This window comes from Phodopus roborovskii, unplaced genomic scaffold (genome assembly GCF_943737965.1).
Source record: "Phodopus roborovskii unplaced genomic scaffold, PHOROB, whole genome shotgun sequence".
NCBI lineage: Eukaryota > Metazoa > Chordata > Mammalia > Rodentia > Cricetidae > Phodopus > Phodopus roborovskii.
In genome coordinates, this window is record NW_026126638.1 from 10001163 (window position 1) to 10025398 (window position 24236).

The following is a 24236-nucleotide window of genomic DNA, read 5'->3' on the forward strand; positions in this document are numbered from 1 at the left end:
CCTGCTTTAAGATGCCTCCGTTTGTAATATGCACTGGGAGAAGTAAGAATGTTAACTTAGTGGTCTTGTTTCCCTATGGTCAGTGATGTCCAATTATAACTAATTTCTCTCTTTATAATATTTAAAAAGAAGAAGGAATCTGGTATGTATTCCCAACATTTCTTTTTCCCACTCAGCATTCATAGCCACTAAAGGACGGAGTGCTCCATACTGCAGTATTTAGCAAGAGGCATTTTGCCAATCTCTACACCTGTGAACAAATTTCCTGTCTTTTCCCATTGACAGCCCAATTGTCATTGCGTATCTCACCCCTTACAATCCTCTCAGTACCAAGGAATGCTATCCATATCCGGAATCCTGCTACAAATTATTCAAAGTCAACTTTACCTTAGTCCTTCAGGATCTATTTATACTTACATAGTCTTAGTCAGAAAACACCATGCTCTTTTGAAATCTGTCTGATTCAGAGAGTAAAATCCTGACTTGCTTGGCTTAAATCTTGAGTTGATCACTTACTATCTTGGGCAGGGACTTAAATATTTCTGCACATCTTCCATGTCTGTATAATATTACTTTTATGTATGTTTTTCGGGCTGACCATTTTTCAGTGGATAACCAACAAACTGGTGTGCTCTTCCCGCTGGAAGACTGTTTCTCTTGCTCTAATCATTGTAATTCCTTGTAGTTCTTTGCATCTGCTCAAAGCCTCCTGGGCTTTCCAAACTCCATGTTAGCAACTTTATTGTGTGTGTAATTAATGGCAACTTTTTCAGTCTGTAATTATATATAGTATATATATTATTAATATATGTATTTAAATATATATATCAACAATTAAGGAAAGTAAGACAGATTTGGAAAACAGCAGAGAGGAATATGTGGAAGTGTTTGGAGGAAGTAAAAGGAAAGGGAGAATGTTATAATTAAAATCTCAGAGAAATAATAAAAAAATTCTGCACTCCAATTTGTTTGCCTACCCCAGAGGCTAAAAGTATTATCTACATAATGGTCATTTTGTGTATTAAATGAGATTGCTATGCATAAATACACATATATGTATATTTTAAAGGTAATGAACAAATGTATAAATCTTAAAAACTACAAATTTAAATTATATTTTCCATTTCAAATTAGTACATTTCAAAATCTCGTTTCTTCTCTCCTCTCTCTTTCTCTGGTGTTCATGTAGGTCTCTCTCTCTCTCTCTCTCTCTCTCTCTCTCTCTCTCTCTCTCTCTCTCTCTCTCTCTCTCTGCACATGGGTGTTTCTGAGTATGGAAGGCAGCTCTCAACTGCAGGTCACACTCTTCCAGAGCCATCCACCAATCTTTTTGAGACAGAGTCTCTCACAGAGACACCGGACACACTGCTTTGGTTAGGTTGACTGTTCGGGGAACCTAAGGAATCTTCTCATGTCTGCCTTCCCAGCTCTGGGATTACAAACCTGTCACCATACTGGTTTTGCTGTTATGTTATGTTATGTTATGTTATGTTATGTTATGTTATGTTATGTTATGTTATGTGGCATTTGGAGCTGGAATGCAGGACAACTGCCCACCTAGCAAGCCCAACCAGGACTGTGGGGACTCCTTTTTGAAAAGTAAACACATTGGTCTCTGAACATGAAAAACACAGATGCCTCTTCCCTCACCAGAGACTTAAGTCTGCTTAAGCTCTTCTGTGGGTCTCTGATATCTTGTCTTTCCCAGAGTGCTGAACACTTGAGTTTCTTAAAGAAACTAAATTTTATTCACCGCAGCTTTCACAGGCCTAGCATTGTTTCAGCCCTTAAAACAGAAAAGCAAATGTTGCGCCAGAGAATCCACTCCAAGGGTCATTGTGTCTGCTCCCGAGTTTGATCCTCAGAATCCACAGGGAGGAAGAAAGGAGACAATCAACTCCCACAGCTTATCCTGTGACTTCTGAACATGCAGTATGGTACACACACGTACACACAGCAGAAAGGTAATATGTGTTAAACATTTTCAAGTTAAATACCACACAGAAGAGAAATCACGCAGACCGTTTTTCCCCCTTTTATGGAACAATTCTTTTTGAACTCTGTGAATATGTACCATCTGATTGGCTTAACAGAAAGCTGAATGACCAATGGTAAGGCAGGGTTTCCAGGGCAGAAAGAACGCTGGGAAGAAGGGTGGAGTATGAGGAGGCACCCGGGACACAGAACAGGCAGGATGGGCTTTACAAAGTAAAAGTAATCAGACTACATAAAAGAACATAGATTAAAAGATACGGGTTAAGTTAAGCTATAAAAACTAGTTAGAAACTAGCCGAAGCTGTCAACTGAGCATTCACAATTAATAAGAACGCTGTGTATCATGATTTGGGAGCTGGCTGTCAGGACAGAGAGGAACTAGATACATCATTATTAAGCTTTCTGTGGGGGAACTTTTCAGCCTTTAAGAAATTTCCCTATTTTAGAGATATTTTTTCCAATTCCAAATGAAAATTAAATGATCATAAATTAAGTTACAGAACGATTCCCCCTTCCCCCCCCCGTGTCCTCCCTTTTTAAAGGGAGATACTTCTATAGTTGAAATACAGAATCCACATTTTTAATCATGTGTTGCTAGAAAAGGCGTAGACCTGCATATGCTAGTCTTACTGCTTTGTGTCTCTGTGGTGTATGCATATGCAAATTCATGTATGTGCACATGTTCGTGTACATACATACTACTTTGTCTGTGTGTATGTATTCCTGTACTGATGTACAAATATGTATGGAAGCCAGGGGACACTGGGTGTCCTCTAGTACTCTCCTCATTATTTATTGCTGTTACTATCAAGAAACCTTGGAATGGTCTTCCAATTTCATGAAACAATAACTGCGAGTCTCTTCTTTTGGGGGGTGTTGATATTTAAATACATGTGCAGAGGTCAGAGTACAGCATAAGGGTGCCAGTTCTACACTGTGGATTTCAAGACTCTTACTCAGATTCTCGAGTTTGGTGGAAAGCGTTTTTATCTACTCAGCCACGTTGCTGGACCTTCTTTAAAGATAGTTCTCATATTCAGCTAAAGGGGCAAATTCACCAACTCCATGGAACTGCCTATTCCTGCTTCCCCAGCATTGAGATTATAAGAGTGCTGCAACGTCTTGCCTGAATTTATATATAGGTGTTGTATATCTGACTCGGGTCTTCTTGCTGTTGGGGTACGCATTTTACCTTTATTTCATGAGAATTCTCCCCAGCCCTTATTACTACCATTTTAAAAATATTTTGAAATACTTTGGGCCTTCATATTTTGACTTAAAAGTGAAGAGAAAATGGGTCCAGCAGCAGAAGTCTGTCATGCCTGCCAGTGGCGGGGGGGGGGGGGTGGCCGTGGAGGAGCTGAGGCAGAAGGATCCCAAGTTTAAGATCACTATAGAGTGATTTCATAGGAAAGCTTAGTGTTCCTTCTCTCAAAAGAAAAGAAAAAAAGAGGGCCTTGGGCGTAGTTCAGTGGTGGAGTGCCTGTCAAGAATGTATGAAACTCTGGGTTTAATCCCCAGGACTGTGAAGATAATGAAGATAAATAAATCCATACAACAAACACATACTTAAAAACAAAATTGAGTTGATTATTGAATAAATTTGATATACTCCTATAACTCCTTAAATTGAAATGTTGGCAGAGATTGCTTATGGGGAAATGTTCATGATTGACCTCTTTCCTTTCTGTTTTTCTGGGGGGATAAACAGAGTATTGGGTCAAAGCTTTGCATAGGCTTTGTCAGGACATGTCCACACAGCATGCAAGTTCAATGGAAGAGAAGTATCTCCATCTTGGAACCCTTCTGTGGACCACATCTGTGAGCTCCACTTGACTGATGAAGATGAGCTGACTTCCTGCATTGAGGAAGTTTGTCTTGTAAGGACCACAATGACAAGACAATCACCAAGTGCTAATTGTGCATAACCAGTGCTAAAGATATTCAGCCCCTTTACGGCAGGTAATAAATGAAGCAGACATAGAAATGTATTAGGTGCTTCTGTAATGAGGTTGGAATGCTGTTTTGCAGCCATAAGAATGTGAGCAGTTTTTAGAGTCAAAATTTAGGAGCCTTTGTCTTACTTGACTGAGTTCCACTGAGCAGACAGGCTTAATTGTGAATGTAACTTTTTATTTCCATGATGAAATAAAACTGGTCTATGATTTGTAAATAGCATTAACCACCTTCAATTACTTTGTATCATAATGGGATTTAGGCTGAGTTTAGCACTTGAACGATGCTTTCATTTTCAGTGCAGTATGTAGATAAAATATGAAAGCCTGCCCTAGTAGGCAAATGGACATTGGGTATAAAGAGTTCCCAGAGGAGGAAAATCTGAAGGGCTACAAGTCAGCAAATAAACACCAGTTAAAAATTATAATCAGGTAGCAGCTTTCAGCTTTGAAGGTGACAAGACTTTCTTTCTAAATAATAAGCTCCAATGTCAAGGAGGATGTGTGAGATCATGAGTAATTTTGGTGTGGGGAATAATAGGTATGAAGATCATTTGGTCAATATTTAGCCTAAGCTTTCAAATTGTTGTATTCCTTGGCTAACTAATTATCTTCCTATGAACTTGTCCTGCCATAGGTTTGAATATTTGTCCGCTTAAAGAGTCAAGTGAACACAGGTATTCTACCATTGTGGTTAACATACCTTTAACATGTGTACACATACATGTTCACGTGCATATAAGAATGTCTGGATGCATGCGTGGATATTTGTGTTTGTATACATCCATATTCTTTATAAAAAAAATAACATGTGAGCTTGTTAGTTCATTGTAGGCTAAGTGTCACCTTAAACTGGTGTCCTTGTGGATATAAAACATTTGTTTGGAAGAATCAGGACCCATGAAGGTTCCCTATACTAATGCCTAAGCAAGATGTTGAGTTACAGCACACAATATTCTAAACACCTACATTTGTAAGAGACTCTACTGGGCTATAGTTTTAATAGAAATACCAAGCTACTGGGATATTATTTGGACAGGGCAAATTATAAATATAGACAAGTATTTGTTTTTCTATTTTATTGACACAAGAATTGCAGCAATTTGGAGAGATTAAATAACATATTGAAAAGCACAAGGCTAATGATTTAGCTAATACATGGTAGGGCCAGACTTTTAATATGTTTTCAACACAAGCATCATATCCTAATATTTCACAGGGCCTCAGGAAGACACTTTGAGTCAAACAGGACATTCTAGAGAAAGTTACCTAAGTGCAGAACACAAAGCAATATTCATTGATGACACACTATATGGGCATTTTCTCACAGGTACTATACAATTCTTGAAATTCTAGCAAGGGTTTTACAACTTTTAAATACTGCATTTTTTTGCCATAGTTTTGCCATTTTTGTGTTTGTTGATTGCTGTTTGAGACAGGGTCTCATAATGTAGCACCAGCTGTTGTAAAACTTGCTATGTAGACCAGACTCATCTTGAACTCACAGAGATCTGCAATCCTTTGCCTCTGACATACTGAGATTTATTGTGTGACCAGCATGCCTGGCCCTAGTAGGCATATTTATAGTGTTCCAAAATCTGCATTGCCTATGAAAAACAGGGTGTCACCATAGAATAATTTCCATGGGGTGGTATAACTTATGAAAAAAAAAGTACAGGAGTTATTATACTCTTAATTTGAAAGAGTTTTGAAATTGATTAATCAAGTGTTACATATGTAGAAATAGGATGGAGAGAGGTGATGTAGTTAGCTTAAGATTGCACAGCCAGTTTGTAGCAGAAGCCAGGCTACAACTTTGCTTTCTAGACATCTGTGCAATGTTCTTTCCTTTGTTGTCTTTCCAATGCTGGTAATTATTTAAATATTAGCTTTATTTGTCTTCCTTCTCAAAGAGATTGGAGGTAACTGAGAGTGTGTAGAGACCATGCTTAGAATTCCAGAGGAGTCAAGAGAAGTGAGACACACAAACAAGATGAAAACAAACTTCCTGTTATCAATTCTTTGTCTCTAAAAGAGTGACACAACAGGGCAAAGGTAGAGGTAGATGTGAGCGTGTGTGCGCGTGTGCACGTGTGTGTATGTGTGTGTGTACGTGTGTGTACGTGTGTGTGCATGCACATACATATGGCTGCCACAGCACATGTGTAGAAGTCAAGAGGACAGACTCTGGTGTCAGTCTTCACCCTCTGCTTTGTCTGAATGCTTGCTGTTTGCTGGATGTTCCAGGTTAGCTGATTCCAAAGCTCTGGGGTTGGGGGGGTTCTCCCATCTCCCCCCACCACTGTCCCCATCTAGCCACATTTTTCTGTAAGAGGACCAAAGTGACAGGAATGTACTAAGTTGACCATCTTGACAAGACTGCTGAACCCAGGTTCTCAGACTTCTACAGGGCGTGTTTTGCTCACCAACAGTGTTACTGTCCCCGTGCAAAGAGACTTGAACAACAATAACAAGAACCTAAGGATGGGCCTTGAAGTCAGTAGAAGTATTTGTGTCCAGTTGTTGTCACATAACACCTTCTTTTGAAGTTGGTCTAAAAAGCTCTCCCTGCAGTGGTTTGTTTCTGGTATCGAGTGCACATTTGCAGAACCCCAGAATGTTAAGATTAATTGGTCTAACAAAGTGGACTGCGATCATTCCCACCTACTTTAAATCAATACCCAGCCTACTTAGTGGCATCATTTGGGGACGTCAAATTAAGCATACTAAATGTACTCACCTCTGGTTGCAAAGCTGACAGGCAAAGCAGTCCAGGTGGTACACATTATCCTTGGCCCGCATCACCATTTCAAAGGCAGGGATGAGCTTGCTACAGGCAGCGCAGTTTCCCGTTACACCGAACAGCCTAGAACAATAAACATTTCTTTTTTCAACTTAAGGAAACCTGGCTTTACAAACTGAGAAGCTGTTAATCCATGCTTTGAAGCCATCCATCCACACACAATGCCTTATGATGTTCATAGATGAATTTTATCTGAGCAGTATATATATTCTTCTACAATATATCCTCCCTTGACCTCTCCAGATGAAAATTGCAACTCAGTTTAAGAGGAAAGGAAAAGACAAACACATTAGGATGTTTACACATCTGCAACAAACAGCAGTCAAACAGGGTAAATTTGCTCAAAAAAAAACAAAACATAACAAAACAAAAAAAAAAAAAAAAAAAAAAAAGGCTTGTTGGAGTATCAATATAAATGAAGTATAACAGCCCTTAATGATACATAGTAGCATTTTAGTGAAAAAGAACCCCATGTGTCTGATGGGCTCCTCTTTGACATCTAATTACTAAAAGGCTCGCCAGTGACATTAAAGAGCACCTATGAACAAGCCACTTAAGTGATTCTAACATACGGAGGTGTGTGCACATGCTGGCCCTATAGAACAGTTACAGCTGTGATTATGTACTTCAGGTAACACATTACCGTAAATGAGGCTGTGAGCTGTACATAGCCAGTTCAGAGCTAAGTCGAAATATACTATCAGAGCTAACACAATAATCTGGGAAAATGCACACCACACACACATACACACACCACATGCACACACACGCACATGTGTATCTCTTATTTGCTGAAGAGTCCTAGAAATAGTCATTGTAATGTACCAAAAGGGTCTTAACATGGTTCGAGAAGTGTACTGGCAGTATTTAAAACAAGTTTCTTTAAAGTTGTTAATGGTGGTGAGAGTCTATTACGAATAATATTTTGTGTGCAGTGGTTAAGGTCGTTTTTAAAACTAGGGAATGAGCTCAGAGAAAAACAGCCCATCTGCCAGCTTTCTTTTTTCTCCAGCATCAGGCTGACGGGAGAAAAAATATAATGGTTCTCTTGGGAAAGACGAAATTAAAAGCAGTTCGAAACTAATGAATTCAAAGGTGCTATGGAGAAAGCTTGTTTTGGTTATAAAAAAGCACTTTCCAAAGTCTTAGCCTTTCATTTATTGAACTTTAGGATTGCATACAACCACGCCAGAGACTCTTTTTTTTTTTTTTTTTTTTTTTTTTTTTTTAAACTCCAAAGGTCCTCACTTAAGGTGAGCAAATCCATTTTCAATTTGTACCCATTTCCTGCTATGGACCTAATGATGACACTTGGACAGGGTTGTCACAGTGATGCTCAAGAGTCTGACAAAATGTAGCACAGGTTCTCATGTGCCTGTTTTTGTTAGGATCTTTCTTCAAAAACACTAGCCTCTTGAGGATGAAGCAGTACACACCCCCTAAAAGGCTCCCTGGCATTTCTTGGGTACCAGCTACAGAAGCTAAGAGTCTTTGCAACAAGATTAAATTCAAGATGCATAAATACTTCCCTTCCTTAAAGATTGTTTAAAACTTTAAATGCTCATCTTGCTGGATGCACACACATGTATTTCCAGCAGGTAGGAGAATCAGGAGTTCATGGTCAGCCTCACCTACATAGTAAGTTCAAGGCTGGCCTGGGCGATGATATAAGGTAATTTACATAATCTTCATAGTCTCAGTTTGCAATTCATACCTTCAGAAATAGGCTTTCTTTAAAAATTACTTCATGGAACAAGGTAATGTTGTGGGTCTACTCCCAACATCATTAAAAATGAAACCAGCACAAAGTAAAGCTTTGATCTTTTCCCCTATGCTTTTTGATTTTTCTTTCTGTGTGATGCGTTTCATTGTAGGCTCAGGCTGGTCTTGAACTCTCAGTCCTCAGGCTTCAGCCTCCTGAGTGCTGGGATCACAGCTGTCCACCACCATGCCTGGCTTCATCTCATTCTTTTGTGGGCGGAAGTTTCTAGTTCCTTGTATCACGGCACATTTACCTCTGAGTATACTTCATACCATTTCTTCAGAGGTCACACATCACTTACTTGTGTAATTTGTGACTTCTGTTCCCTTGTATTTTTAAGAAATAAAGAAACTCAAAGGGTCCCTATTATATGCATATCGCTATGTTTTTGCATATAAAATCTCACTAATATGAGATAGGGGTATTGTTAAGAATTACCTCACACCCAATAAACACACACACACACACACACACACACACACACACACACACACACACATACACACAATGCCATTTTGAAATTCTGGACATAGTTTCCCCCAATTTCAATTGCTCTTGCTAGCTGAGCATTTATCAGCTACCTGATTAGAATTTGTTTCCACACAAACCATTGATCATCAGCCTATTACTAGGCAAATGACAGTTAATTACCCACTACATTAACCACTGGGACCTGAGACCTGCTTCTGCTGCCATCAGTCAACATGATAAATGTGGCAAGTTCAGTAATGCATGGCCAGCCCTGAGCTGCCTGCTATACTGTGAGCAACCCTCAATCTCACTTCCAGGCCCAGGAAAATCTATGGCAATCTGCATAATTACAAGCTCTGGGTTAATAACAGACAAATGATTTGTTGCATCTAAACAAAGTCCTTGGAATGGTCCTAGTCTCTGGTGGCTTCTGTACAGCATTCTGCCACCAGTACACTTTTCCATGACAATGTGCACAAAACAGTTCTCTGGCGTTATAGCCTTCCAATTTGTTGCCCCCCAATTTATGGATTCTGCATATGTGATTTTTAATCATTAAAGGACTCTTGAAGCAATATTATCTTAATTATTCTCTGCTGTAACCAGGGAATTAGGCTTCAGATAAAATTTTCTTCTTCCGTGCATTTTCCTTGCCTCGCTGGAGGCTCCATCAGTTTCCATCTACACCTGGACTCTGAAATCCTAATGATGAATTATTGCCCCTTTTCCTAGGAGGGCGAACCTTACAAGGGAACATTTTACTGAACTGTCAGCTCACAGACTGAGTGCGGAGATGCGGAAATCTGATCTAATTTACTGCAAAACGATGCATTTGTTAGACTTTTCCCTCAGTTTTTTGTCCAAGGATCAAGAGCTCATTCTGTAGCTGAGCTCATGCTCTTGGTTTTCTCTGGGGGTCATAGGGGTGAACCCCATGATTCTCTGTACAAGGAAATGAAGCAATATTTATATATTTTTTTCAGGCATGTGATGGTACCCTTTGGTAACTATTTTGTCTGGATTCTCAGACAAAAATGTACCCTTTCACACGGCAGTTAAACTTAAGGTATTTCTGTTGAGGGCCTCACTTTCACAATACTCAGGTGTATCTGGGAAATATTCCAGAAGAGCGGCTTAGTTATAAGATCCCTTTAAACAAAAGGTCTTCGTCCCAGGCATCGCTTTGAACCCTCCCTGATGCTGCTCCCTCACTCATTCATGAAGCTGACTGACACTCTTGCTTGTAGTGTTTATGCTGTTTATGCTGCAATGTCACCATCACCATAAGAGAGGGGCCTAGATGCTCTTTATAGTACGCTAGAACAAATGGGCCTTTGTTTAAAAATCTGTCATTGGGAAGTTTAGACCAAAATAAATCATGTTGCACCAGTTTGTGAATTTAAGATGACTAAAAACAGAGAATGACTGGTTTCTTTCACTCATTTTAGAAAATCTTAGAGGCTGTTCAGGCACAGCTGGGGTTAATTGGCCTCCCTATGGGCTAGGTTGTCCCATAATATTTATATTCAAAATAGGCATTAAGCAATATGGCTATCACCCTGTGGATGACATACTATCAAAAGTTAACTTGTCAGACAAAAAGTGACAGGCGTCATGGGCACCACATCCAGGCCTATCACTATTTCTAAACATCCAAAAGATACCTGTATTCCTTGTCTATTCCAATTTTTGCTTTCACTACCTGGTATTGGCAATCTAAAAACAGACAAGATAAAAACCAAACAGACAGCTTTTGTATGGAACAGCTCAGCTTTATCTGCGCACTGGGTGATACCTCCATACAGGGAGATATTCAGGAATTCTGTGAATGCTTAGCTAACGTATGCATGTGTATTTTTTTAAAGTCATCAAGGCAATTCTGCATTTTTATTAAATGTGGGGCAGCTTTGGTGGCATTGCTGTAAATCAGGTGGCTTACAGTATACTCATTTCCAAAGTTCCTGGTAGGTGGGAGCTAGAGAAAACCTCAAGACATATAATCATTTAACATAGCAATAATAAATATGGTTTACGACAGGCATTGGGGAAAACTAGTGCTCATTGTATATGAGTGTCTTTTTATTCACAGCACCAGATGTTTCTATGGATTTTTCAAAACCAGGTCAGTGGCTCACATCACTAAATCAAATTTCCCCAAGCTATGAAAAACAGTATTTGACTCAAATTAATTTATTGTTTGGGAGAAAATACACAAACAAATAGTGTTGCCATAAGCCTCGATTCTGAACAAAGAGAAAAAATTCTCCTCCAGCCAGGTACTTAGCCACACCTGAATGTAATATTAAAGATTCCTTTTAATCTTCAGGATGAGACTAAATTAATTATCATCACATGCCTAGAATCCCTTCTCTGTAGGGTAACTAGAGACAAATAGAGAAAGGTCCCCCTGCTTTCCACAGATATGACAGAGTGGTCAACTAAAAAGAACTTCCAGTTTGGACTGCAGGCTGCCGAATCTGTCTTGAGTCTGTGATGCCAGCAGGAATGGAACATTCCCGCAGACCGAGAAGGACGATTGCCTTTTTGTCTCCTGCAAACACACTTTTCATCATCTTTCCAAGTTCACTTCTTAAACCAAGGTAGGGAGCACTGGGAAATGAGCTCCCTGTCAGCATCCCATCCTTTTGAACTTGAAAAATCTCAGGCCTGAAAAAAAGGTGAAGAAGATAGAACTTACTCATCCCTCTCTTGGAGGCTCTTCACGTCAGTTTTAACAATGCGAAGATGAGGATGTTGTGAGAATTTAAAATCAATAATGTCAGAAAACTCTAAACATGTACAACTAAACAGAGGAGGACATATGATACACTTCACATTACTCTGAGCCCCGCTCCTAATTTGCCTTTGGTTTGTTTCCAATTAAGAGTACACGCCAGTGCACAGAGAAGGTGGAGATGCTTCCTAGAGGTGAAGGGGGAAAGCTGAACGCTGACTGTGTATTAATGGCATGGACATGCACCCCACTTACAAGCACTTGGGGCTATTTATTGACTACACCATGCATGGCATCACAAAGCATTTGTATTTTATGGCACTTATAACTTGTCTTAAGTTCAGTCTTTGTAGTACTTTTTTAATTAGCATACGTTGGTTAGGGGTGTGGGGAAGTTAGTTCTAGGCAGCCTGGATAGGACAGTATAGCTGTGATGACTTAGGCTAAAGGTTCAGTGTGTTGGTTTTCAATACTGTCACTCCTCTATGCTCACCTCATGTCCTTGAATCATGCAGAGTAACACCAAAGAGCAAGGGGCTCTATGGTCATCCCATATCACTTGGTTATCACCAGCTGCTGTCTGCCAGACACTGTTTAACAAAACCAGCATGGGTAAAATGGAAATAACCAGGTTGAAAATCGTTTCTACATTTTAGGAAAGAAGATCTGATTTTTCTAAGTCTTGAGATATTGGCAACAATATATGACTAAGGTAGTTTAAAAGAATGTTAATGATTTGAAGATTCAGATCCAGGCTTGAGCAATGCATGCACCCAGCACTAGGGGAAAAACTCAAAGGGAATGTTAAAGTTAAGTTGGGAAGGAGATTTTGATGAAAGCCACTGTCAACTTTTTCTCTAGGTACAGTGTTAGACAGAGAAGAAAAAGAAAAAAAAAAAAAAAAAAACCAAAGAAATACTCAAGGAATCCCTCATTTACAATTAAACTCACATGAGATTTGTAAGACTTTGGCATTTCATCTGTACAAAGCAGATCGTTCATAAGAAATCCTTGGCATAAAGCACTTACACTTTCCATTCTAGCTTGGGTCTGAGATTCAGTTTAGATTGAAATAGTTCAGAAAAGGAGGTTGAAATTGCAACGAACACTCTACATCCTGTTTATAAAGCTTTAGTTCTATTGTAGAGATGGTGCCTTCCTACCTACATCCAATTAACAAATAAGCCAAGCCAGCTATTCATTTCCTCATGTCTGTGGGGAGGCAGGTACAGCATCCAGCACATAGGGCTATATGGGTCCTTTTAGACTTGGTATGTGATGAGTCTTGAGTTTTGTCACATACAATCATAAACTACTTCATGAATTCTTTGGACAATATTGATTGTATGTGGAGATGATGAACCTTTGGATGCACTTTATTGAAGAAAACATTTTAAGATACATTTTACCTTTAAAAGAAATTTCCTTTTGCTACCAGGAGTGTTGCTATATAGATCTTTGATTTGTATTGGACAGTGTGTGTCTGTAGTCTGAGTTTTCATAATACTTCCAAGTATGTGTCAATTATAACTTTCAAGCAAATGGGAGAGCTATAATTTTTTAACTGGAATTGACCCTAGAAATGTCTGCTCTTTGTTTAAAGGTAAAGACTAAACATAAGCTAGAGATTTGAGCATATATGCTAACAGTGTGAGTCATGATAGCTCAACCCGTAACTTGAGTGGATGACAATACCCCAACAATTATCAGTTTCAGACAGTTGAGTGTTATTATTTTCACAACATTTTGCTTTTCCATTCTATATTGATACAACAGAACAAATATGCAAACACAGCAGGTGATGCTCTGGCTGCCTTGTCCTCACCTAGCCCTGGTATATAGAGAAAAGATATTCCATGATGTACAATTAAGCACCACAGGCTCATGAATAATTTACCTCTCCTCATCCTAAACTTGTCTCTCTTCCTGTACTATTTTGTATTTCCCTGTTAAAGGGACCATAGAAGGGGGGGGGGGAGGACTCAGCCAGTAAAGTGCTTGTTGAACAAGCATGAGGACCTGAGCCCAGACCCCAGCAATTATGCAAAAAGTAGGGCTCAGTGAGGCTTGGGGCTCTGACTCTTATGCTAAACATCCATTCTTAATCTTATGCCAGGTTCAGAGCAATTGCAGAAAACACCTGATATAAACAACACCTGGCCTCCACACATGCACTAACACCAGGCCTCCATATCCCCATATGCTTACACATGTGCACACACACACACACACACACACACACGCTCACACACACACACACACACACACATGCAAACACACATGCACTCACTGAGTAGGAGAAGAGGCTGCTTTGAACAAGCCTCTAGGCCTGGGACCTGTCAGAAGTGTGTGACCAGCTTTAGTCCTTTGTTTCCTTCACATCTGATGGTTAAAAGTTGCCGAAACTGTTTAAACACTGCACTTTCATTTTTAACAAATCACCGTGGGTTTTCCCTCACAGCCTCTCTCTCAAGCCTCATGAGCAGGTGTTAGGGCTGTTTAGATCAGTGCACAGCCCCCTGGGACAAACTGTTCAGAGGAAAACAAAATTGAATATTTTTCTCTCAACATTTGGTGAGGATAACATCTCTGGGCAAATTCGACAATTGTATCTGCATTTCATAGAATCACACAATCTAAGGACAAAAGTGTGTCAAGCTTGTTTTTTGTTGTTGTGATACAGAAAAGACAAGATTCTGCACAATTCTAGAGATAGTTATATGGGAATCGAAAATACTAAGCAGAATAGAAGAATATCAGGAAAACAAAGGAAACACATATGAACTATAACCAGAAATAGATTCTTTTAAAACTATTTTATCTTACAACTATAGACTTTCTGTTCTAATTGTAACATGTTCATAATGAAAGACAGAACAAATTAGCCAAAACAATATGTGTATCTGTAGTCTATGGTTATAGATCAGTGGAGGAGTACCTGTCTGGCATGTACAAAGCCCTGGGTTCAAGTCTTAGAACCATTAAAGTTAAAATACCCTAAAATGCCTATAAATATACTTTATTGTTTGTGTTTGGTTGGTTGGTTTTGATTTTTTGAGGCAGGATTTCTCTGTGTAGCTCTTGCTGTCTTGGAACTCACTCTGCAACCCAGGCTGTCCTCAAGCTCAGAGAACAGCTTGCCTCTGCCTCTCCAGTGCTGGCATTAAAGGCTTGCCCCACCACTAACTACTGCATTTTAGTTTCTCTATACCCTATTTTCAGAACAGTCATGGAAGCAGTTGGTAGAACTAAATAACTTCTATTCAAGTTTAACACAGTAACTGCAGTAATAGCCACCTGGAAGGTACTCTAGGTGATTTTATAATAAAACTTTCAAGAATATTTAAAGTTCTAGTCTATTTTATCACAAGTTTCAGGAAGCTTTGTCTACCAAAGACTGAAGACATCTTTCTAGTGAAAACTTGAAAGGTAAATACCACTTTCCTAAAGCATCATTGAAGCCCTTTGATATTTTCCCAGACATTTTCAAGACATATAATTTCTTCTTTCTTATCTTTTCTTCTCACACCTTTCTTTTCATGCATCATTTATAAAAGTTTCAAATAAGAACCTTACTTGGAAATATTATTTTTACCCTCTCATGACTGATTAGCTTCAAATAAATGAAATTCTGACCAAGAAATGGGAACCAGAAAATGAAAAGATACGGCAAGGCAAGGAACTCTACTTGGTAAACCACTAGCTGAGAAAGAAACCCTGAGGAAGACTTTCCTTTTCACCGCTGTCAAAAAAGCCATTGAATGTTTCCAGACTTCAGGTTCAACGTGTTTCAAAGAACCACCCTTTTATCCAGGTGCTACACCCAGCTCCCTAAGGTGCCACTGAGTGACACCAGGCACACGGTGACAGACTGATTGACGGTGCAGTGCAAACCTCATTTGTTCTGATGTGGAAATGTACCTTTCCACCCAGAGGTTCCGAATTAGAGATTGCTGATAATTTGGACTTGAATGGGTTATGGGATATTTTTCTCAATTTTCAGACAATCCTCTCCTCTATGATCAATTATTATAGCTCACTTAAAACAAAACAAAAAACAAAAACAAAACAAGAAAATTGCTACGCTGAATAGCAACAAGTAATATGAGAGCCTGTTGTTGAGACATTAACTTCAAGTTGTATTGAGATCATTCATAAAAGACAACTACTCAAGTGTTCATGCTTCTGTTAAGGAATGAAAATAAAATGCATGTGTGGTGATCATCTATTTGATATGTTAAATTTACCAAATAAGATGGATGCCAAATATGCAACCCAGATCTGCCCTTTTGTTTTGAACTAAAGGGTTTATATAGCAGAAACATCATTACCTATATCATAGTTTTGAATTTCATAGACACGATTGAAATGAGCCACAGAACATTCATTACTTACATTTATTTTATATTTTCTCCATATCAAATATAAGATCTGGCAGTAAGAGGCAAAATAATCATTTACCTGATCGCTTTAATGAATGGAGAGCTATTTTTTTAATTCCTTAAATAATAAGTTATTTTTAAGTTCCTTCAGAAAGTATTCTTGATGCTATCCTGTTAGATCAGAACTCATGAATCAAGAATAAGTGTCTGTTCAAAATGTCCCAGGCTCCATAAGAAACAGCACGGTGACCAAGTGCCAAGGATCAAACAGAATAAAAACGTTTAAAAATGTTAGATGCTCAGTTCCTCCAGAGAGATGTCATGTAGATTGAACTAAACACCCTTGAAGAGAGGTGTGTAACTTTAAAATTCTAAGATCCTGTGTTCTAGTTAACTATAACTGAATTATTCAGATAAGAATTTGAAAACTTGAGTTTAAGCTCTCTGACTAGATTTGTAGTGATCTCCTAGTATCCAATGGAAGTGAGAAGCAACACAAATGTTTATTTAGCATTGTGGTATGTGTGTGTGTGTGTGTATACTTAAGGATCCTTTAAAATATTTACATTAAAATAAGATATAAGAGAATTATAAAAATAAAACCCAGAAATAATTATTAGTAGGGTTAGATGAGTGTTTTGAGACTATTAAAAAGATAAAAAAAGATAACAGGGTCCAAACAATCCTGTGGAAGGATTTGCCACTATTTCTTCAGAGTGTTTTTCTCAGTTGATACAAAACGAATCAGCACAATGTTGAATCTTGTGTTATGGCAGAGGAATTTCAGTCAATCTTTGTGTTACAAAATTAGGAAAAATTACAGTCAAACTATAAACTGTATATTCCTATATACTTGCACAATATTATATGTTCATCATGCTTTCAGAGTAGTTTTCAAACTTTTTACCTGGAAAATACAGTTTCCAAATTACTGGCTACATTTCTAGGATGTATGTGTATTTCTTTTATGCCATCACCTTCAGAAATTAACATCAGAAGTAAGTTTTCTAATATGTTATGCCACAGTATCTAGAATTTTAACTAGTCATTAAACATATCAAAACCCAGGAGTCAAATCCTTCATACATATAGGAATATATCTATGGGGGGCATCAATACACATCCCACTTCCAATTTGTCTCATGCATCAAGTTCAGCTATCTTTGGGATCATGTATAAATTATTAGGCATATAATGATCTTCCTGGTGTCAAAAGACATTTTTGTAAGAAACACATGGAAATCACTTTGGGAAAATCTCTTCATGAAATATATGTCAGAATAATTCATTCCAAGAAAGAAAGGACAGAATTATATAAAATCAAATACTTTATATTTGATCTGAATTTGCACATGTAATTTCTAAAACTGTAGAAATAAGAGGTGGATATCAGAACAGCTGATCAAAGCAAGGAGTAATAGATATGAACTATATACTACTTAAAAATAGAGATTACTTTGCAAATGGCATAGTTTTCAAAAAATATGAGAATTTTGTTCTTATAGTGTGTTTCTTTAACCAGGTTTATTTTGTTGAAGAAAAAAGGTCTTGCATTTTAGTGATGAAGAAATCATTTGGATAAATCATGGATGGGAAGAAAATATTACATTAAATAAATACATTTCGGTGTATATTTGTAAATGCCCAACACTTAAACTTACAATTAACATATATTGTTCAGGGCAAGTTTATTTAAGGTTAAGAGAGAAAATATTGTAAAGAACAGTAATTATAAGAAGAAATTATCAGTGGGTAAAGTCAGAGGGAAGGATTTTGAACTCATACCCTCCAATACAGAATAGTGCGGTATTAGGGTCAATCGACAGCTCTAGCTCATTAGCTTATGCAGACTCCAGAAAGACAACTGCAGAGCTATTTGTACACACCTCTATGCCATGTGTCCACATGCACAGATACAATACTAACCTATTACTCATCTCTTTTATTCTCAGCCTGTCAAAACAAAAAAAAAAAACAAAACAAAAAATCCCTGTGAGCTGCAGGGGCAATAAGGGGGTATTTTAAAGAAGATACCAGAGCCTTCAGCCTCTTAATGTGCCAAGAGTCAATCCCATGAAAGCAAACAACTTGAAAGGGGGTTACAGTGTTTAGGGAATCACTGATGCTCCTTCAGCCTGGCTCCAGCCTGAGCTGGTGCTCAAGTCTTCTCACCCTGATGACCCCTGAAGTAGCCCCTAGGGACTGCAAAACAAGGCCATTACACAAGGCAGCTTGCTAATTGAGAAGTTGATCAGGGGTAGAGAAACCCAGCCTTACTGCGTTGTGTCCAAATCAAGCATGACGGAATTGACGTCGCCAAATCACCGTCTGGAGGCCACTCCACGCCAGGAGCAGCAGGGTTTTTCACACCTGATAGGCCTTCACTCTGTCTAGATCAAGTCACATTAAGAAAGGAATGGATTACAGGGCGGGGGTCCATGCCCCAAAGAGCAACACTCCATTGCCTAATTGCCGCATCTCTGCCTCCCCGGAGGAACCTGAGTGCATGTTGGAGACCTGATGCTTACTTGACCCTGTTGGAAATCTGTTCCTTGCACTCCTCTCTGCCTGTTCGCTCTCCAGAAAAACAAAAACAAAGCAACACAAAACGACAACAAACAAAGAAAACAAACAACAAACAAAAATGAAGCAGCAGTCACACACTTCAATAAGTTGAAGCAAGACACTACAGCTTTTAGACGCTGCATTATATATCCCAGTCCAGCTGGGTGAAGGGGCTGTAAGGTTATAAGTCACATCTCTTCAATTTTCTTTTAAAGTTGCAGGTGTATGAATAATATGGGATAGGTGGGAACACTGGGGTCAGAAAGCTTCTTTAGACTCAGAAGTTTTCCTAGAACAGAGAGTCTGCTTTTGTCCTTTGGGCCCCCAGCCTAGGATCTGCATCTCTCCAATCTAGATTCTCCTGTGACAGCCTAAGCCATATTCCCAACAGCTCAACCTGGCAGGTTCAGAGCCTATGGAATTTTCTTGCTGGTCTATCTCTAACAAGGAGAAACCACTTCACCAACAAGTCCGTTTCAGGTAGAGAATGAAGTCTGAATTATGAAGGCCCCTCTTAGTTCTGCTTGTTTTAAAATTTCATTTTTGTTACTGGAAATTCCCATGTTCTCTTTAGTAACAATGGGGTACACATAGACCAATACCACACAGTTCTAAGCGTATCAGCTATAGTGGCCACTAGAAAGGAAACTATTATATGAATTTTTATTTTGTTCGTATATTTCGTGTGTGTGTGTGTGTGTGTGTGTGTGTGTGTGTGTGTGTGTGCACAGACGTCTCTGTGTGAGTTTATATGGGTACCCAACGAGTCCAGGAATGCCTTTCAGATCCCTTGGAGGTACAGTTACAAGGGTTTTGAACAGTTCAAGGTGGTTGCTAAGATCCAAATTGGTCCGTCTGGTTGAGGAGTCCTTGCTTTTACCTATTGAGCCACCGCTCCCCCCCCCCCCCCCCCCCCCCCGTCATAGCGTTTCATTCTAGGAAAATGGAATAGGGGAGGTCTACAGGTCGGTAAACTGCAGTGCAGAGGCAGCAGCGCCCCCCTAGGATCTCACCATCACAATAACAATGATGGAACCATGGCAGAGCTCATGTGCTCTGACAGCCCACTGCTGCTCACTGCACCCTGGGATTCTCCCTCTCTCTTAACCAAAGTATGGTCCCCAGTGTGACAATTACTAACAAGAAGAAACAACCAGAAACACACCGGGAAAAGGCATTCTTTCTAAGATGACATGGTGCTATATGACCCAAACATTACGGACTTCCTTGTTTTAATCCCAACTTCACATGTCACTGTCGTAGTTTTCTCTGAAAACTTCAACAAGATCATTTGCAGCACTCACAACAAGTAGCTAAACCCACATGAATAAAGCCCCACAACGATGGGAACTTTCTTTTTTGCAATATATGAAGTATAAGATCAATTTTTCCACACTCAAGGGGAGACTGTCTATGGCAAAAGCAATATACAGAGTCCTCTCAGATAATCACGTATCAGCAAATTAGAGAAGTCATTCAACAGATTTTCCCCTGCTCATACTTTTAAAATAAATCTCAAATTTACATCTCAAATCAATATCAATTTGAGATCTGGTCAATGTTGTGAGGGCTTAGCCTGTAACAGTCAGTGTCTATTGAGTGCTATCTCTTTATCAGACATTATGTTAAGTTTCTCACATGGATTATCTTGTCTTCAGTCTTCACTGCAGTGATTAAGGCAGACGGTATCGTGTTTCCCCATTTTATGGATGTGAAAGATGAGAAGAATTGTATACCATGCACCAACTACACAGATAGTCAATGGCACAACTAGACTCCATGTACTAAGCCCTTTAGATTACCCTGTCAACACACACACACACACACACACACACACACACACACACACACACACACTTTGTTCTCTGCAGAACAACTGAAAAATCTCATACAGGAAATACAAGAGCATCACCTCTAAGGTCCACTCTCTGACCTCTAGGTATGCTCATAATTAAAGCTCTAAGACCCACTTCCATAATCGCCTACTTCTTTCTGCACAGCCTCCCTTCCTTTTGCAAGCTGCATTCCCCTCCGCTGATATTTCCAGTCCCAAAGCAAATGATGGAAAATCTGCAGGGCCTTCAAACCAAAGATTCTAGATTCATCTTTGATTGCTTCTCTCCTCCGGCTTCCAGATCCAACTCTGTGGCTTACTCGCTGATACACTGATACACCCTCTTCTTTCCTAGTGATCCAACTCCAGTATGCATGTCCCTTCTGTTGCATGTAGGCTACACCAGCTATCTGAACAACCTTTCTTCGAGCACCTCTTGCTCTGCTCCTCACTGCCCTGCATACTCTGTCATCATTAATCTTTCTGGGACACAGGCGCAGTGCGTATCTCCTTTCTAGAACCTTCCATAGCTCCTCTTTATACACAGGACAAGTGGATAGTAGCACAGAGTCTCAAGCCCTTCATTCTCAATTCTTACCCACCACCCATCACTGCATTTCACTCCCATGTTCTCTCCTCTCCCCTTTACAAGTGCATTTATGATTGACGGCCTTCCTCTCCCCCTGGCCTGCTGAGACCACACCAAATCTACTCTACGCAGAAGATGATGACAGTGCTCCATATTCAGTTCAAATGTCACTTGATCTATGAATCTCTTCTGATTTCCTTCTGGCAGAGTGAGCGTCTTCTTTTAGGTATTAAAATGCTTGTTTTCATATGGCACCATGATCTTTCAGAATTTACATCAGCTCACGTCTTTCTGCTTGTCTCGTCCTTGCCGGATAATAAGCTCTCTAATAGCTTGCCCTCTCCTTCACCCAGCACCTAACACATGTGCTATTCATCTGCCCCCAAAATTACTGAATTACAGGGTAGGGATATAACTGAAAATTAGTATGCTCCCCAGGTCTAATGTGTAGATTTCAAATGGGGATTTTACTTACGCTCACCATATTAGCACCACCAATTTTTAAATCCCATTTTGAACTCAGTGAATAATGAACATGCTAGGTGGAAGTAAAAAATAAAGTGTCTGGAAGCTGTTACAAAGGAGCAATCACACCACCATGCCCCACTCATTCCTGAAGTATCTCTTTGAGAAAGGGCAAAGCTGTGCCATGAGGCAGCACTGGGCTCTCTCTAGGCAACACCCTCACCTACTTGCAGAAACTCAGCACAAAGCTGTGATCACATCCAGGATGGTTTACATGATGCCCACAATCAGAACTCTGATCTCAGCAGCTGTAGAAAAGGTGGGTGTGTTCTCATCTTTATTGTTCATGACACCATTACACAAAACCACTCAGGAGAGTTACATTGTATACCCACCTCAGGCAGGCAGCTGGAAAGGCATGTCACTATCCTTTATATTGTGAGGAAGAAGGCTTTACTTAAGACCCCTCTCCTAAATGTCCAGATTCCAGGACCTCTCAATCTCCCATAAAGCCCTCCTGGGTAAGGACAGTTATCAAAGACACATTCCTCTAACCAGCCAGCAGTAATTATTATTATTATTGTCATTTTTAATTTTTAATGTATTTTCTAATACAAAGTTGCTTCATTGCATTCAAGGAAATCAATTTCTGCTTTCTCCAATCAATATTAAGTAGCCCGATGTTCAGTATAGTATATAGAAATTATATATACAGTATAGAAACACTAATATAGCATTTCCCTGTCTGCATTTTTTTCTAGGTGCTGTAGTGGTGGACAGAAAAAAAGAGCTACATTTTCTACTCATACTACCAGAAAATGACTATTCCACAAGTGTGGGCTTCCTTGTTCTATTCACCTGTTTGATACCTCACGCTGCCCAGTACTGCCAGCGTAATACCAGTCAGACATCCCGCAGTGGCTTCTTGCTGCAGTTTTGTAATTCCCAAGATTTTCTTCTAAACAAACCAGGATTATGATGTCTAAATGTTCTGCATGACGTATTCACACTAAAAACAAAATTTATCTTTATGTATGTGAGATTTGGGCTTAAAGAGGCACTCTACATTCTGACAATCTATACCTAATTTGCCCAAGTCATTTTACTTCCATTATTAAGCTTATACCTTGTTCAAAACACTTCCCTATCTAATATGTATTCTTTACTTATCCGTTATACCAACCACATAATCTGCCAGACATCCTCCAGGCAACAGAAACCATGCTTTTTTTAATCCTGTACTTTAATTAAACTTTGAAAATATGGAATAACCACCTAAAACTAATGCTGAAAGTTCATTTGGGAGATTTCTTAATTTCCAAATGTTGTAGGAATGACTCAAGTTGGAGACTTTTATTTTTATTTATTTATTTTTATTTTTTTTACTTAGTTCACTTTAGTATATAAGCTAAAAATAACTGCCTATCTCTTTGATCTTAAGGGGGAGAGGGATGAGAAATATGAACAAGGTGAAAGATTTTTAAAAGTTTGAAAAGGAGGAGGTAGTTGTAGTTGTGTTTTCGAGATGGAATAGACAATGTTAGTCTGATACATACTTGGTTCTTAACACTTTAAAGTATTTCAATAAGACCCACATTTAGTTGACCAAAGAGAGACATTCATGGGGAAAACATTTATCGTTATATATTTGAATTCTCACTAGAAGTAAGAGAGGATAGAAACAATGTTCAGCTGCTAAAACACTTGTACTTCCCAGGGGCCAGAGTTTAATCCCAAAACTCACAGGGCATCTAATAACCTTTGTAACTACAGTCCCAGAAGGATCTGATGCCCTCTTTTGTTCTCTGTGGGCACTGCAAGCACACACATGGGTCATTTACATACATGTAGACAAAACATCCATATACATAAATTAAAAATGAAAACAAGTAATAGATAAACAAACAATATCCACATTTAAAATCAAACAATAAAATGAGTAAAGAGAAACAATTTCTTAATCATTTACTAAAGCCTGATATGTGCTTTTGACAGATTACATCATTGCACATTGGTGAATTTTTCCAAAGGAAACAATATCTGGGATCTCAGTTCTTCTTTAAAGACACTGATTACATAAGTCATAAACTACAATAGGGATATTTTAGAAAGAGAACAAAATGTTTTCTAACAATAAATTATATATCTTCCCTTACACATATGTTATTTAGGTGTTTGAGACAACCATGATGAAGTCATTTAGAAGTTTAAGAAAACAAGAGCAAATAATTGCCCAAATTTCTCTATTTACTCAGAAAACCTGAAAAATATGTGAAAAAAATAATGGATGTGCTTTACAGAAGACTGCTCAGTGAGCCTCCAAACAGAGTTAAAAATCTAATGTGTGTAGCTATAGCTTCCCAAGGCCATTTGGCCCCAAATAAACACACAAAGGCTTATATTAATTATAAAATTGTTGGCTGATGACTTGAGCTTCTTATTGGCTAGCTCTGTCTTAATTATTAACCCATAACTACTAATCTATGTATTTCCACATGGCCTTATTTTACCAGAAAATGCCTGGGGTGTCCTATCTTCCTGGTCCCTCATGGTAACTGTTTCATGGTCTTCCTCTGTCTACCTTTCCCAGAATTCTCCTCATCTCTTTGTCCTGCCCATCTCTCTGACTCATTGGCCAAACAGTGCTTTATCCATCAACCAGTAAGAGAAACATATATACA

General features: G+C 38.9%; 1 protein-coding gene across 6 annotated transcripts in view; it reads right to left on the reverse strand.

Annotated features, from left to right (window-relative positions):
- The window catches only part of Lmo3 (LIM domain only 3), a 59977-nt gene that overhangs the window by 4128 nt on the left and 31613 nt on the right, over positions 1 to 24236 (reverse strand). For all 6 annotated transcript variants that reach the window (XM_051173215.1, XM_051173214.1, XM_051173213.1 and 3 more), the window contains one exon: positions 6691 to 6816. In XM_051173215.1, the coding sequence (XP_051029172.1) occupies positions 6691 to 6816 (126 nt within the window). The remainder of the gene's footprint in view (positions 1 to 6690; positions 6817 to 24236) is intronic.